The sequence below is a fragment of the Mus caroli genome, chromosome 5, assembly GCF_900094665.2.
Source record: "Mus caroli chromosome 5, CAROLI_EIJ_v1.1, whole genome shotgun sequence".
Taxonomy (NCBI): domain Eukaryota; kingdom Metazoa; phylum Chordata; class Mammalia; order Rodentia; family Muridae; genus Mus; species Mus caroli.
Window position 1 is genome coordinate 115,469,828 of NC_034574.1, and position 15,291 is coordinate 115,485,118.

A 15,291-nucleotide genomic window follows, 5' to 3' on the forward strand; every position below is an offset into this window, starting at 1 on the left:
TACAACCTTTGAGACAAGGAATTGATTTTTGTCTCCTTTAAAAGAGATTTAAAAGGGGGTGGGGGGACTTTGGCCAGGCAGTGGTGATGTATGCTGTTAATTCCAGCACTCAGGAGGTAGAAGCTGGTGGATCTTGTGCAGCACACACGACTCCAGAAAGGCGGAACCAGCCTTCTGTACTGAGCTATTTTAGGCAGAATGCACATCATTCACTTCTCGATTACTTTTCCAGTCTTGTCTTTTTCCATGGTTTGGACATTATAGATCAATGGGTTCCCATCCTGTAGACTTTGACCCTTTTAGGGGTGTTGAATGACTCTTTGACAGGAGTCTTTTTTTTTTTTTAAGATTTATTTATTTATTATATGTAAGTACACTGTAGCTGTCTTCAGACACTCCAGAAAAGGGAGTCAGATCTTGTTACGGATGGTTGTGAGCCACCATGTGGTTGCTGGGATTTGAACTCTGGACCTTCGGAAGAGCAGTCGGGTGCCCTTACCCACTGAGCCATCTCACCAGCCCTTGACAGGAGTCTTTTAAGACTGTCCTGCATATCAGATATTTGTTACAGTTTATAACACTAGGAAAATCGGTTTATGAACAACAGTAACAATTTTTTGGTTGTGTGTCACCACACGAGCAACTACGATAAAGCGTCACAGCATCAGAAAGATTGAGAACCGCTGCTCTAGATCTTGTTTATTGGTAGCAGCCAATTATTTCCAGTTTTTGTAAGCCAATAGTGTAGTGGGAAGCCAGGCATGGTGGGCCCACTTGGGAGGTGGAGGCAGCAGGAACAGTTGAAGGGCAGGTTCAGCTATATACTGAGTTTGGGCCACAGCTTGCCTGGGCCATGAGGGTCTACCTAAAAAACTAAAATGGATTCTTCTTGTCTGGACATATCTGGGAACTGCAACGTGTTGGGTATGGGCCCTTAAAAATAGATCTGAAGCTAGGCATGATGCAGGCCTTTAATTCCAGCACTTGGGAGGCAGGAACAGCGTTTGAGATTTAGACCACGGTATGAGACTTTAAAAAAGTGGAGTTTGGGGATAAAGAACCCCCTCCAGAGTGGCAATATTACATATCCCTATAATGCCATTATAGGGTACTTCTCTGCTAGTGTTACAAGAAATCTGTTTACTTGACTCTGGAATGCAGTTAGAGATTCTAACCACCTATCTTCTGGCTAGGATTGTTGTCTTCTTCCGTCAGTTTCAGGTCGTGCCAAGAAAGGCCAAGTTTCCTTCTTGTATTTAAAAAGACAAGGATGTGAGAGGCTCCATGGTGAGGCCTTGACTAGCACACCCACTGGTCAGGGCCTAGTGCTGTGTCATGGGTGCTGGGTCTGTACTGACCCTCAATGCTGACTCCTGCTTCATGCACCGAGGCTTCCTACAGCTACACACTCGACAGCTCTGCTTCTCTACGGCAAACTTTGCTGTAGCCTTGTGAGGCCTATAGTGGACCTGCTGGGTCATGAAGGGCTTTGGACTTAGGTGACACCCAGTTGTTCTCCAGGGGGCACTGGGCTCCCACCAGCCATGGAAAACACACAGCTTACACAGGACAGCATCCTGCACTCACGACTTTCCCAAAGTGTAGACATTAAAACCTTTTGATCCATTTGCACTAGATTGGGCCTAAGGATATAGAAGTGTTTCTGCCAAGCACAAGGGCTCAAGTGGCCTTCAGACTACCTGCTTGGCATACTTCATGTCCACGCAAAACAAGGCTATTAGATTAAAAGAATTGTGTTGACATCTGGTCTTAGACGTTACTAAAGGCTGCTAAGAACAGGTTGTCTGTGCTGGGCGGCTGTGATGCATACATACACCTCGCAGCATTTGGGAGGCAGAGGCAGAGTTCCAGGCCAGCCTGGTCTTTATTCTGAGAAATGTCTCCGTTGAGTATGAGCTGAAGTGTTGGTGACCGTGATCCTGTCATTCTGAAATGTTAGGAATAACTCCAGTTGTTTATTCTCAGTGGGGGCAGGAGACAAGTTTGTGGATGGAGTTGGTTCTCCCATGGGTTCTGGGAGGCAAGCCCAGGACTCCAGACTCATCTTATGGGAAAGGCCTTTACCTGCTGAGCCATCTTGGCCCTGGATGTTGTCAAAAAGCTGTTCTATTTCAGGAGCTGACAGGACTCATTCAGAGATTATCTCTGGCAAGTAAGGCCAGAATAGCAGTTTAAGGGAGAATTCAGGATCCTTTCAGGTCTACTTTATCTGTCTCCTGTCTTAAACAGAAGGCCACCGCACAGTCACACTAGTCTGAGCTGAAAAGGCCTGATTTCTGCTGAAGGTCACTGTGACATGCGTTCTGCCTCCCTCCAGGTTAACTACAAAACTAGTCTCCCAGGGAGGCCTCAGTGCCCGTCCCCACCCTCCTGTAAATCAGCCACAGCTCTGCTGAGGGTTTATCGTAGAATAGATTTATTTACCTGAAATCATGTCTGTGCAATACCTGTTACCAGCACAGAAACTGACCTCTATTTACAGACTACAGTCAAACATGCGCTGTGAGAAGCTGTGAGGAATTGAACTGACGCTGAGCACTTTATTACGATAAATGCACACAATACTTGTATTGCACCAACATCTGTCTACTGCTTCTGACTTCATTAAATAAGTTACAATAATACAGTGTGGAACAGCTGGCTGCACACCTAAAAAACAACTGAAGTTAGGACTGGAGGCCTATGTTGTAACCATTCAGTAGCTGTAGTGTTTTAAATGAATTTATAAATAAGCAAACTGTACAGGGCCAATTAGAAAGCATGTTTCAATGTCACTGTAGAGCAGTCTGGCCACTTACAACTGAAGGCATGCATTACAATTATCATACAGTTAGAGAGGCTATGACATTTTGCAGAGAAATGTGGAGACTTGGCTGATGGCTTCTGTTCTTGGGTAAGGCTTCACAACCTTCCTGCAGCAAAGAAACCAACTTCTCTGGAGAGGCTCTCTGATTCGTTATGCTAAATTGTACATTTGTTATTATTTTGATTGAACAGCTAAAACCCCACTGGTAATACACATTTCCTCCACATCACACAGTGAGTTGGGGACTGTTTCTATTTTTCTTTTCCCCAACCTCAGTCATGCAGAGGGCTGGTAGATGTGTTGCTAACAACGCACATGCACGCACCCGAACACCCTTACATTTCTGCAAATGGTTTAGGAAGCGGTTACTCCAGTATTGCTGAAAAGGAAAGAGAGAGGAAATCAGCTTTTCGAAACGTAGAGCAATGTTAAGACACAACAACAGGGACAGACAGAAAGAACACTGCATTTGGTCTAGATGCAAAACCAGCATTTCTGACTGAGTGTCCCGAGTGCTTGCTGATCAGGCACATCTAGAAGCAGTGGCTTGGTGACTGCCATGGGCCGCCTCCTACCAAAGCTCCAGGAGGCAGAAACTAGAAGGCATGTCAGGTACAGGGCTGAGAGCCATGCAGAGGGTGAGGCAGGTGGAGCAGTGAGTGGCATGGCACCAGGGGAGGGAAGGCCTTCCTGTCCCTCCCCATTCTCTATGGCAGCTAGTCCTGGGCTACAGGCTCAGCTCTGCTTTGAAGGCTTCCCAATTGCAGGGGTCGATCCTAATGGAGTTTGGTAGCTCATGACAAAGGGCAACCGTGCTTCTTGGCTCTGAGGCTCTGCAGGCACCTAGTCAATGCTGCCGTCTTAGATGTTCCTGAGGCCTGTGCCACTGTTGGGGCTGAGACCCTAGTTTGAGGGTGCTGTGAGGTGGCTAGCCTTCTCCAGCCTTAGTAGCCCTGCTAGCTCTTCAGGGAGGCCACCACCTGAATTTTGCTGAGTGGGCTGCAGGGTGGAACCTTTAGACAGCTTTGCTGAAGAGGCTATTCTGGGAAAGTTCAAGGCTGGGGTCCAGGCTAGACTGCCCTAGTGGGTTGAGCATGATGCTGACACAATAAATGCTGTCCCTTCTTGAGGGTGCAGGGCTGAGGACATGCAGGAGGCGGCCTGTGGCTGGGACTGTGCTGTTGGCCTTGGTCTATGCGGGCCAGGGGAAGGTTTTGTCAGCCTTGCTTGTGGCTGGATGGGTCAAGTGGCCCTGGTCAGGGTAGCAGTGATCTGGTCTATGTGTTGGGGTTGAACAGGTCCCAGTAAGCAATACAGCACTCAGGAGAACCATCTCCTTTAGGGCCCACTCATTCATAGATGGCACTGAACAGCATGGTGTTAGGGCCCAGCACGTATCATTCTGATTTGGTCTTTAACTCAGCTGTACCTTTGTGTTTGGCCCACTCCATCAAAACCTGCCTGCTTCCTGAGAATCACTGCTCCCTGCAGCACCCAGAGGCCTCCAAGGAAGGGTCAGTGCCCGGTTCCTCAGAACCTGGCACTTTCTCCTGCAACTCAGGGAGGAGGTCGTAGTCCCCAGGCCTCTGCACACCAGAGGGTTGAGAAGGGTGACAAAAGCTGCCTATGCGGAGTCAGCTGGCTTTCCTAGTCTTCCTCAGCCAGTGAAAATCCACAGCCTTGTGACATGGTTTGTGTCCAGTCTGTTTGGTACTAGAGGTGACACAGCTTCTTCAGCCTGAAGTCAGCCAGGTCACAAGGCCCTCCTTCCCACAGCTCATAGGAATTGCTGTCCTGGTCAGTGTCTACACTAGGGTAGCCTGTGTAGTGAGTGGCTGCCTGGTGGACACAGGAGCCATGCAGCTCACTAGCAACAGGGGCCATCTCATCATTGGCACCACCTGTACACAGGCCACAGCACCCCAGTCCCAAAGGGAAGATACTCACGTTAGTTGATGGATGTTGGAAGGCATTGGAGGAAAACACCACAGTTAGGACTGTTAATGACTCACACTGCCGTTAAGACTGACCTTGAACATGCGCAAACGTTCATCAGTCATGGTGGTGGTGGTTAGTGCCATAGTCAAATAAAAATATTTCTATACAATATGTTCATTTGGTCATGTGCTATTTACAGATTTTACAAAACATACACACACATACACACACACTTGCCCTTACACCAACCTACATACAACGGGCCAGCAGAAACTTGAGTAATGTATATCACATGACAGATCGTGCCTATACATTATAAATAAAATCCTACTATGCGGCAGAACAGGACTCAGAACAGGAAACTAAGGCTCTAAGCTGAGAAGCTCAGAAATTTGAACTGATTATACGTAGTTCAAGGCCATTAAGAACAAGACAGTTATTTTTCTCTGTCCATTTAAAATGTTTTATTTTTCTTTTAAACTAGATTGTGAAGTGCCACTGAATAGGCAATGTTGGCAAAACAATGTCTGTTACAATAAAATACATTAGACATTTAAATAAATAACCTTAAAAACTAGGCGAAGGGACAGAAACCCAGTCGATTGGATCTGGAGCAATGTTTTCTGCACAAGCGAGACAGGCAAACCTCTCGTGAAGACGGATGTAAACAGAACCATCAGACCTACAGAAGAAGCCGAGCAGGCTGGGGTGGGCTGGGGGTGACAGAGGCTGAGGGTGCAGGAAGTGGCAAACCAAAAATACTGACTGAGGTAGCAGGACTCTGCTCAGTGCAGAAAAATTGGCTTATGAATAAAAATTAGACTGTGATACCAAATTAAATCCAGAGAATCATGCAAAAGACACAATACATGCTATTTAGTTTTTTTCTTTTAAAAACCACACACATTCATTTCCTACGTCTGCTGCCAATTAATTTGCTGACAATGTCTGCTGGCTCAACTATCTTTGTACAAGTATGAGTATTAAACAGAACACTGTACATGCTTTTTCATCTACAAAAAAATATCTGCATAAAATAGTGTTAGTTCTCTGTACATGTCAATGGACACTTTAATTATGTGTATAAAAAAAGGAAAATCTTGTCCCACTGGAGTCAGAAAAAGCAAAACAAAATCTAGATATGAAACCTCCTTCACCAGCCAATATGTTCATGTGAAAATTCAGCAGAAATAGACAGTTGCTTTAAACAATAAAAAATTAATTGATTAAGTTAAACATCTTCTGTATGTAGCGCTGTCAGTCAAGACCAGAACATATCGCTAAAGTTAGTGTCTGTGCTGTAGACCCAGACCACCAGGGGCATAATGAGCAGCACAAACGGCCAGGAAATGCCATCGGTGCATGCTGACAGGGAGCAGGAGGATTTGGTGGCAGGCTGCACACACTCTTTACCGGGTTGTTCCAGGTAGTTTCGGGCCACAAACTTGAGCGTCTCGTCCATGAGGATCACAGGCAAGGAGATTTTCAGCACCATCAGCCACTGGGTCAGATTCAGCGGTGTGATCTGGAAAATGAGCTGAGACAAAGAAGGCTGTGTCAAGCTTCTGGACCTGCCTGAAAGGAACTACACCAGACCCAGCCCGGGGTCCATAATGACTCACTGGCAAAGGTTCCACGTAGAGGATCAAGAAGTGAAGTGACATGGACAAGCAGATGGAGCCCACGAGCCAGATATTCTCCCAGGGGGGCATCCTCAGCAAGGACTGGTTTTCAGACAAGCTACAGGTGAGAAGAGAAGTGACCTCACCAGAGGCAAAGGCGTGTGTCAGTGACACATAAGCAGGCAAGGGGTAGTGCTGCTGCTGCCTGCTGACCTAACTAACTCTAAAGGCCTGCTTTCCCAAGTGCGGGGAGCTCAAAGCTGCTGGTGATGGCCCAAGGTAGAGCCATTTGGAAACTTGTGTCCATCAGTGGCTTGGTTAGATGGAACCTCTTGTGCTCCACTCCTTAGGGTACAGGCATAGTCTGGATTGCTGGTCCCATTCATACACCCTGCCACATCAGGAACCCGTGATGGGGACAACCCCCACTGTTTCCTGGGGACAATAGCTTAAAACAATGTCATTTTTTGTGAGGGAAGAGCTATCAACCATGATTCTCTCATAAACCCTAGGACTGTAGCCTACAAGATTCACTAACCTGTTGAGGGCATTACACATCTCTATGGTTACTAGAACAGAAAGTGCCATTGTCATTGGATATGGGGACTCAAAGATTGCACAATCCACTCCATCGAAGTCTGGGTTGTCCTCCTTACACTGTAGGAAATGACTCTGCAACAAAAGTCCAAACATTCCATTAGCCGGGAGTACTTCCCAAACGTAGATGCCAATTCCAGACCGAGTTCAAGGCCCAACACCAATACAGAATACAGCTCAGCAGAAGCCCTGGGTCCTAAAGCTACCTGAAACAACTATCTGACCCCAAATAGTTTTGAAGGTTTGAAGATGATCCCAAGCCACAGAAAGACCAAGGGTTACAAGAATTCACTCTACTACACAGGGGGTTAAAAAATAAAAAAGTGGCTAAATACCAGCTCTCTACTACACAGGGGGTTAAAAAAATAAAAAAGTGGCTAAATACCAGCTGGTAGAAGGAGACTCTTGGACCGCCGTCAGCAGCGATGAACCACCATGCAGCAGCACCCACGGTGGCAGCGCCAACATAACCTAGAAACAAACAAAGCTGCAGGTTACCACACTGGCCAGAGGAGCTGACTACAGACAGGGTGTTTCTGGTCTAAAAAGGAAATAGGCAACGTCTCTAGAGTTTGTGAGGAAATGCTCCTGCTGAGCCCAGCCCACGCAGGCCCTGCACAAGGTGCCAGAGCTAAAGAGCAAGTATAGGCTTCAGACAACAGGTGGAGGTCAGGTCTATCCATCCCAGCAGACAGAACACACAAGGAACTGAGGAAACCAAGTCACACCTGAGTCTATAGGCAAACAGAGGTGACCTTGTTGGACACTAGGTAACTGCACTGTTCCAGGTATGGCCAAGCAGAACCCTTTCAAAGAACTGCCATTACAGTACTGGCCCCCACCCCTCAGCAACAGAGTTAGGTCTAAGGCAGAGGCCATTCCTTATCAATTTCAGGAAATGTACAAAGCTGAGACTGGTTTACCCATGGCCATAACCACCTAACCAACAGCAGAGCACACAGCTAACCTGGAGTTACAGAGGTGCACGAGGGCACTAGTTTAAAAGACAGGGAATGGAAATTTTTATTTGCCCGAAGGGCAGCTGGTCCTCGAGATATACTGTGAAGCCAGAGGAACTGGCAGCCATTCTAGATTGTATGCTCTTTAAACTCAACTATGACAAAGAATGGCACCAGCCTCTGCTAGTGGACTCTTCTTGTCCCCTAGTTGGTAATAACCCATTTAAGTCTCGGCCTGGAGCTCTCAACAGGGAAGGGCCCTGGCATGCCTTGGTATTTGCGTCACTCTGAGCAAGGGGAAAATATAAAAAGCCTGATGTCTAACTGTTGCTTCTCTATAACCTAAGGAAGAACAGGATGCTTGTTCAACAGAGGCTTTCAGTGGGTGACCTGCACTGCACACAGCATCCTTCCACACAAACAACAACTGTACTTACAGCCAATAGCCAGGTAACGGAAAAAGAGCCACCCGCTGATCAGTGGTTCTTTTGGGTTCCGGGGGGGTTTGTTCATGATGTCCAGGTCTGGAGGATTGAACCCCAGCGCAGTGGCAGGCAGACCATCCGTCACCAGATTGACCCAGAGTAACTGGACAGGAATTAAAGCCTCAGGAAACCCAAGGGCTGCCGTCAGGAAGATACTGTTTCCATTCAAGGGAAGAAGAGAAAAAAGTCAGTGAGTTTTGGAACTATGGAAATAGCTTTTTCTCCCCAAGCCAGGAGCATCAGACAACATCTAATCTGTCAAAGTTCATATGAAACTTTATTAGAGGACCAAGACTTTTATGATTTTAAACTACCATTTTAAGAATATTTTCTGCACCACTGGTCAGCTGCAGACAAGTCCCATGAGATTTCTCTCCTCTCAAGCCAACAACCAAATTTGTCCTAACAGAAGCAGCAATCTGGGAAAGCTCAACACCCTGGCCCCAGCCTTGAAAGATACAGTTTAGTTTCAGTCAGACACCCACCAGACCACTTCCCCCACGTTGGATGAGATGAGGTAGCGGATGAACTGCTTCATGTTGTTGTAGATGGCTCGCCCCTCCTCAACAGCAGCCACAATGGTGGAGAAGTTGTCATCTGCCAGGACCATCTCAGAAGCAGTCTTAGCCACTGCAGTCCCTGAGCCCATGGCAATCCCGATTTCAGATTTCTTCAGAGCAGGAGCATCATTCACACCATCACCAGTCTGAAAGGGAAGGCGCAGTTGATTCAGATACCACCCATGTGGCACAACTCTAGGCAGAGGCACTGATGCAGGAGGAAACGGGACAGAGCAGTAGCTGTGTCAAATACTTTACCAAGAAAATATAAAAATATGCAAGCTTAAAGAGTCACAGCACAGAAAGGTAGAACTAAGGAGACTGGACATCTGCATATATTGCCTTACACCAACACTCAACAGAAAACCTGAGAGCCATTTGTGGTCATTTACACACCTCAGACGCATTATCATACTAAGTACTGCTTATAGATTAAGAACATGCCTTTTTCGTTTGGTTTTGTTTTTAGGCACAAGATCTCACTAGGTAGCACAGGCTTGCCTCAGTCTAAGTGCCAGGATTATAGGCATACATACACTGTTGTTTGTGTCATGTAAGTCTATCTAAAATCTTACCATAGCCGTGATCTCATCAAAGGACTGAAGGAATTCAACAATCTTAGACTTGTGGGAAGGTTCAACTCGAGCAAAACAGCGGGCATTTAAGCAGGCATCTCTCTGGGCTGAAGGGCTTAATTCATCAAACTCTCGCCCTGTAAAAGCCTTTGATGTCACATCCTCATCCTGCCCAAAGATGCCAATTCGTCGACAGATGGCCACAGCTGTGCCTTTGTTATCTCCAGTGATCATGATGACTCGGATGCCTGCTTGACGGCACAGCTTCACAGAAGAGGCTACTTCAATCCTGGGAGGATCCAGCATGCCCACACAGCCGACGAAAGTCAGATTGGTCTAAAGTGAGAGAGCCACATGAGTTCAAACAGCTTACCCCTACCGAGTGTCCTGGCAGCTAATTCTTGCTACAACTCTAAGTTTGTCATTTTCTCTTTCTGCTTGCCCTTGGTTCAAACAAGGTTTTCCTAGCTACAGTCCTGAAACTGTAGTGTAGCAGCATTCTGCTTCCATGTGTCTCTATGTCTGGCCTGTATTATGGAATTTGAGATTGACCACAGGAACAGAACAAAGTGTTAAAGAATGAAAACTCAGAGGCTGGCAGTGTCAGTGCCACAGCAAAGCTGTTCCTTCTGTTTAGTAGCTTCCATCCCCGATAGAAAATTCTGGTCTAAGGAAGAAGTGGAAATGAAATCTCTCAGCCTTTTACCAATACTTAATATTTTTAAAATATCCATTAGTAACTTGGTTTCTGTTAGGCTTTGACAGGCTTGTCTGAACTTGTCTTGATTATTTTACTCTGAAAGCAGATTTACTAAATCCTTAACTATTTCTGTTGGAAGCAGCAATCTAAACAGGGTGACTCCTGTGGCCCCTCTGGCAGCAGAGGCTGGGCAGTGGCTGTGCGGGTGAGGTGGAGGTACCTCGTATTTGATGAAGTTAGCAGAGTCTTCCAGGTGCATCTCCTCTCTCCTCAGTGGGTTGTCATGAGTGGCCAGAGCCAGGCACCGTAGCGTGTCGCTGCCACTGCCCCACTCCCGAATGACAGACATAATCTTCTGTTTGACACCAGGAGTCATGGGGACCTTGGTACTTCCAACTCGGATGTGGGTGCACCTATCGATGACACCTTCTGGAGCCCCCTGAGAATGTGAGACTCAGATTAGCAACTGCCCCTGCCCATCCACCTGGTAGGAAAGCCTCAGTCTGCGCAGTACTTGCCTTTACAAACATCTTGCTCATGGATGTCCGGCTTGGCTTGTTTGGTGTACAATAGACGGACATTGATTTCCTATCCCGTGAAAACTCCAGAGTGAACTCCTTCTTCATCAGCTGCTTTATGACCTGTGGGGGATCAGAGAGGAACACTGTTGGATTATTATTTCTAGACATTTTATACCTGCTCAGATACGCATTAGACATTCATTATATGATAGAGCCTGCCCCTGTTTAGATATCTTCATCACACTGGTCTTTTTGGCAGCCTCAACAGCGGTGTGAACAAGCAAGCACCTACACAAAAGTGTTCTCTGGTTTGGAAGTAGATTGGAATGTAAAACTAGGATATACTGAAGGCCATAGGGGACAAAAATTTGTGCAGGACAACCATGGAACGCTTTAAACATTGGCTATTAACTGATAGCACAGCCGGGCGTGGTGGTGCACGCCTTTAATCCCAGCATTTGGGAGGTAGAGGCAGGCGTGAGTTTGAGACCAGCCTAGTCTACAGAGTGAGTTCCAGGACAGCCAGGGCTACACAGAGAAACCCTGTCTCGAAAAAACAAAAAAAAAAAAAAAAAAAAAAAAAAAAACAAAAAAACAAAAAGCAAAAGAACCCAAAAAACCAAAAAAATCTGTGTAAAGAGCTAGTGTGGTGCTACATGCCTATAATCCTAGCAACTGGGAGGCCAAAGCAGGAGGATCGATACCAAGTTCAAGGGTTGCCCCAGCTACACAGTGAATTTCTTAAAGGCAGACATGTAACACATATCATACAGTGCCAGTTAGCTGACTAGTCCAATGGCAGAGGGTGTGGGTCCAGAGTGTGTTCTCCACAACCTTGTAGTCACACTGTTCTGTGGGTGCAGCAAGTGAGCACAGTCTTCCGTGTTATACCACCAGTTCAAAGACTGCATGGGAGTGACTAGACACAAAAATGGCCAGAGATTAGGAATGGCCATCTACTTTCTTGTAGGCTAGGGGAGATCAGATACCCGGGAGAGATGCTACGCCTGGGGACATAGAACTTCAATGAGGGAGCAGAAGAGCAAGTGTTTCCTTCAAGCACTCAGTGGTCTCCCGCTGACTGACACACCGGCTCTACCGCATCCTGTCTGTACATCATTTCTTACCTACCTAAGCAGGATAAAGCTTTGTGCATGTCAGGCAAATACATTACCACTGAGCAACTTCCTCACCCTTACGGAAGGTTCTAAGCCAAGCAGAGTGACAGGTAGAATCGATCTGTCTATAGAGACAATAACTAGGCAAACATCTGTCAGCAGCCACAAAACTGTTTTATTCAACTTGAGACTGGCTAATCTCATGAAGCTGCTGCAAGCTGAAGAGGAGGAAGAGTGTGGAAAGATAGCTGTAGTATGATGGTCTGGAGGTGCACAGCAGTGGTTCCTGGACAGGCAGGGTTGCCCACGCTGATGCTAGCTTATGGCTATGCTCAAGACTCAAGAGTAGGTGATTCGGTGGGCATGGTGGCGCACACTTTAATTCCAGCACTCGGGAGGCAGAGGCAGGCAGATTGCTGAGTTCAAGACCAGCCTGGTCTACAAAGTGAGTTCCAGGACAGCCAGGGCTGCACAATGAAACCCTGTCTCGAAAAACCAAAAAAGTGTAAGTGATTCAATATTCACGGCTGCTTCCTGCATCCCCCACCACTGCCCCACTGAATGTCCTTTGCCATTAGGATTATGCAGGTCATTATTAGATTATTTAATAATGCTCTAATTAAGCATTAAAATATCCTTATGTCATTGTTGAAAGTTATGAGATGACCCATCAACTTTTAAACTTTTTAGCTGTTAAGGTGACTGATAGATTGTAACTGCTTGGGGTGTGTGTGTGCTGTGCTTCCTTAAACACATGCTGAGTTATAATTGTAATCCTATAATCATTAGTTTTCAGTTAACATTCTTTCAACTGAAAATTGTAGCATTAATTTCTAACTTTATATCAACTCTGTGAGATGACTAAATAGCCCAGGTTAGGTTGGCCATGAACTCAAGAGCCTCCCAACCTGGGGTTTTAAGTACCTGAGTGCCTTTCCTGGCTAGCCATGAAATATCCTGATAGTGGCAACTTAAGAGGAGGGAGTTTATCTGTTTAAAGTCACAGCCTATCTGGCAAGAACCTGAGAGAATTAAACACACTACCCCCACAGTCAAGAGCAAAGAGCTAGTGCATATACACTAGTCCTTAGTAGCCCCTTCTACCAGGGTAGTTCAGAATTCTTCCCATTTCAATTAACTCAAGGGAATCCCTTAAAGGCCAATGTAGACAACTCTTCACTGACATTCCCTTCCCAGTGATGGCAGGCTGTGTCCTGGTGACAAGCAATGCTAACCACAGGCCTGCTGCTGGCCTTTCCCATCCACAAAATACACACTCTAAAACAAGTCCATAGGACTTGATAGTTATCAATGCACACTTCAATATCAGGGCTAGCTGACTTTTAAAAAATATAGTCTGCATGATTTATTGAGCCTTGCTTCATGTAACAGCAGCATTTTCTATTTTGAGTCATCTGTATGCATTTGAAAATACTAAAAGAACCCCCAGCCTCAACTAAAAAATAGGAAAGAAAAAGAAAAACGGGTGGGTGTGGTGTTTAGGGTTAGGAGGTAGAAGCAGGCATATATCTTGAGTTCTGGACAGCCAAGTCTACAGAGCAACTTCCAGGACAGCCTGGGCTACACTGAGAAATAAGGTCTTGGAAGAACAGAATAGGGGGAAAAAAAAAACCAAAACCAAAACCAAAACAAAACAAAACTAACAAACAAGTTTTGGTGATTGTTGTTCAAATGTTCTTTTCCATCTCAGTAGTCATTAGGTTGATTTCTGGGATACATCAGAACCCTCATTTTTCTAGCTTTCTTATTTGTTTCTCAAAATAATTATTTAGTGCTAATAATTTTTTATGACCTTTGGTGTTTTGCCTGCACACATGCATGTGTGAAAATGTCAGATCCCTGGGAAACGATCCTTGGCTGGTCCTCTGGGAGAGCAGTCAGTACTTTTAACCACTCCAAGACACACCGTTTTAATTTGGCATGCACGTCTGTACCTCATGTATGCTTGGTGCATGGAAGGCAGGAGAGGACACCCTCTGACCGTCTGGACAGGAGAAACAGTCAGTTCTCAGGTGCCGGGGTGGGGTGGGGAGGGAGTCAAATCCAGGCCCTTTAAACTTCTAACCATGGAGCCATCTCCAGGTCCAAAGTCCACAACTGCTCACTTGTCTATTTTGTTACATTTACCAGTTATAAACAAATTAACCACTGGATTTAGCACAAAGTTATAAGTGATCCAAAAGAGGTTTTGATGGACTGATAGGTGGAGGCAAGAGCCTGACTGGAATGGATTTGAGAAAACAGAAGTGAGAATGAGCTGGGCATGATGGCACAAGCCTTTAATCCCAGCACTCGGGAGGCAGAGGCAGGCGGATTTGTGAGTTTGAGGCCAGCCTGGTCTACAGAGTGAGTTCCAGGACAGCCAGGGCTACACAGAGAAACCCTGTCTTGAAAAACCAACCAACTAACCAAAGAAACAAAAAGAAAAAAGTCAGAATGAACACTCAACAGTTTTTTTCACAGAGTTAAACAAATGGGGGGTGGTGGTGTGTCAAATGAAAATTAGGGCAAGGGACAGCTCTAAGGTTAAAAGCATACAATTATTTTCTTTATGCTACTGAAGAGGCCACAAAGAAAGACACTGAAATGCAGGCAGGAGAGGCTGGGTATTCTCAGGACTAGGGATAGCTCCCTTGGTAGAGCCCTTATGATACACCTATGACAATGTACTAACGATTGCTGGGTTTTTTTTTTTTTTTTTTTTTTGGGTCCGTTTTTTAAAATGTGATTTGGTCGTCTATGAGTTTTGTTCTATAATTTGTGGCTGTGGCAATTCTCCTGGTATATGCATCGTGAGTTCTAGAATAGGCATGAGAAACCATCGTACCTGACTGTGACCATCAGGAAACTAATGCTGAAGAACAACAGTAAAACCAACAGTATAATGAAGAATAACAGCATAATACGCTGAGCTCAATACTGACCGAGTTGCAGGCATTTGCACGCTCTATTTTAGAAAGCCCCTTCAGCTCAGTATCAAATACATTCATCTTCTCCACCAGGCACGTGAGAGCAGTCTCGGTAGCTTCTCCAACCTTCTCATACACACCCTTTGCCTGCATTATCAAAAGAAGTCAATATCAGCAGAATAGCTTGTCCTCCCCAGTCCATGCGAGAAAAGACGGTACAACCACAAGACACTAAACCGAGTTATTAAGATGTTTATTCATTTAAAGTCCTTGACCATTTCAGGTCACTGTTTATTCTAATGACCTTTGAAAAAGAAAGCAAATAATTAACCCCACTAATCAACTTGTAAAAATGCTCTTGGTCATCACTCTTCACTATACCACCAAAACAACCCTTTAAGCTACAGACTGTGCTCGAGGATACATGGCAATTGGTGTTTAAAAGTACAGTCCTGGGAC

At 45.7% G+C, this 15,291-nt stretch overlaps 1 protein-coding gene across 2 annotated transcripts in view; it reads right to left on the reverse strand.

The window, feature by feature from the left end:
• Positions 1–2,420: 2,420 nt before the first annotated feature.
• Atp2a2 (ATPase sarcoplasmic/endoplasmic reticulum Ca2+ transporting 2) overlaps positions 2,421–15,291 on the reverse strand; it is a 48,427-nt gene continuing 35,556 nt past the window's right edge. Inside the window, exons 11-21 of one of the 2 annotated variants that reach the window (XR_002378000.2) lie at positions 14,848–14,979; positions 10,782–10,904; positions 10,484–10,702; positions 9,564–9,899; positions 8,914–9,134; positions 8,381–8,583; positions 7,370–7,455; positions 6,926–7,059; positions 6,388–6,505; positions 4,775–6,302; positions 2,421–3,206 (exon numbers count right to left, since the gene is read on the reverse strand). Coding sequence is in view for 1 of the 2 variants with exons in the window: in XM_029477834.1 (XP_029333694.1) it covers positions 3,193–3,206; positions 6,179–6,302; positions 6,388–6,505; positions 6,926–7,059; positions 7,370–7,455; positions 8,381–8,583; positions 8,914–9,134; positions 9,564–9,899; positions 10,484–10,702; positions 10,782–10,904; positions 14,848–14,979 (1,710 nt within the window). In the remaining variant the exon portion in view is untranslated. The remainder of the gene's footprint in view (positions 3,207–4,774; positions 6,303–6,387; positions 6,506–6,925; positions 7,060–7,369; positions 7,456–8,380; positions 8,584–8,913; positions 9,135–9,563; positions 9,900–10,483; positions 10,703–10,781; positions 10,905–14,847; positions 14,980–15,291) is intronic. The other variant, XM_029477834.1, reaches the window with a different exon arrangement.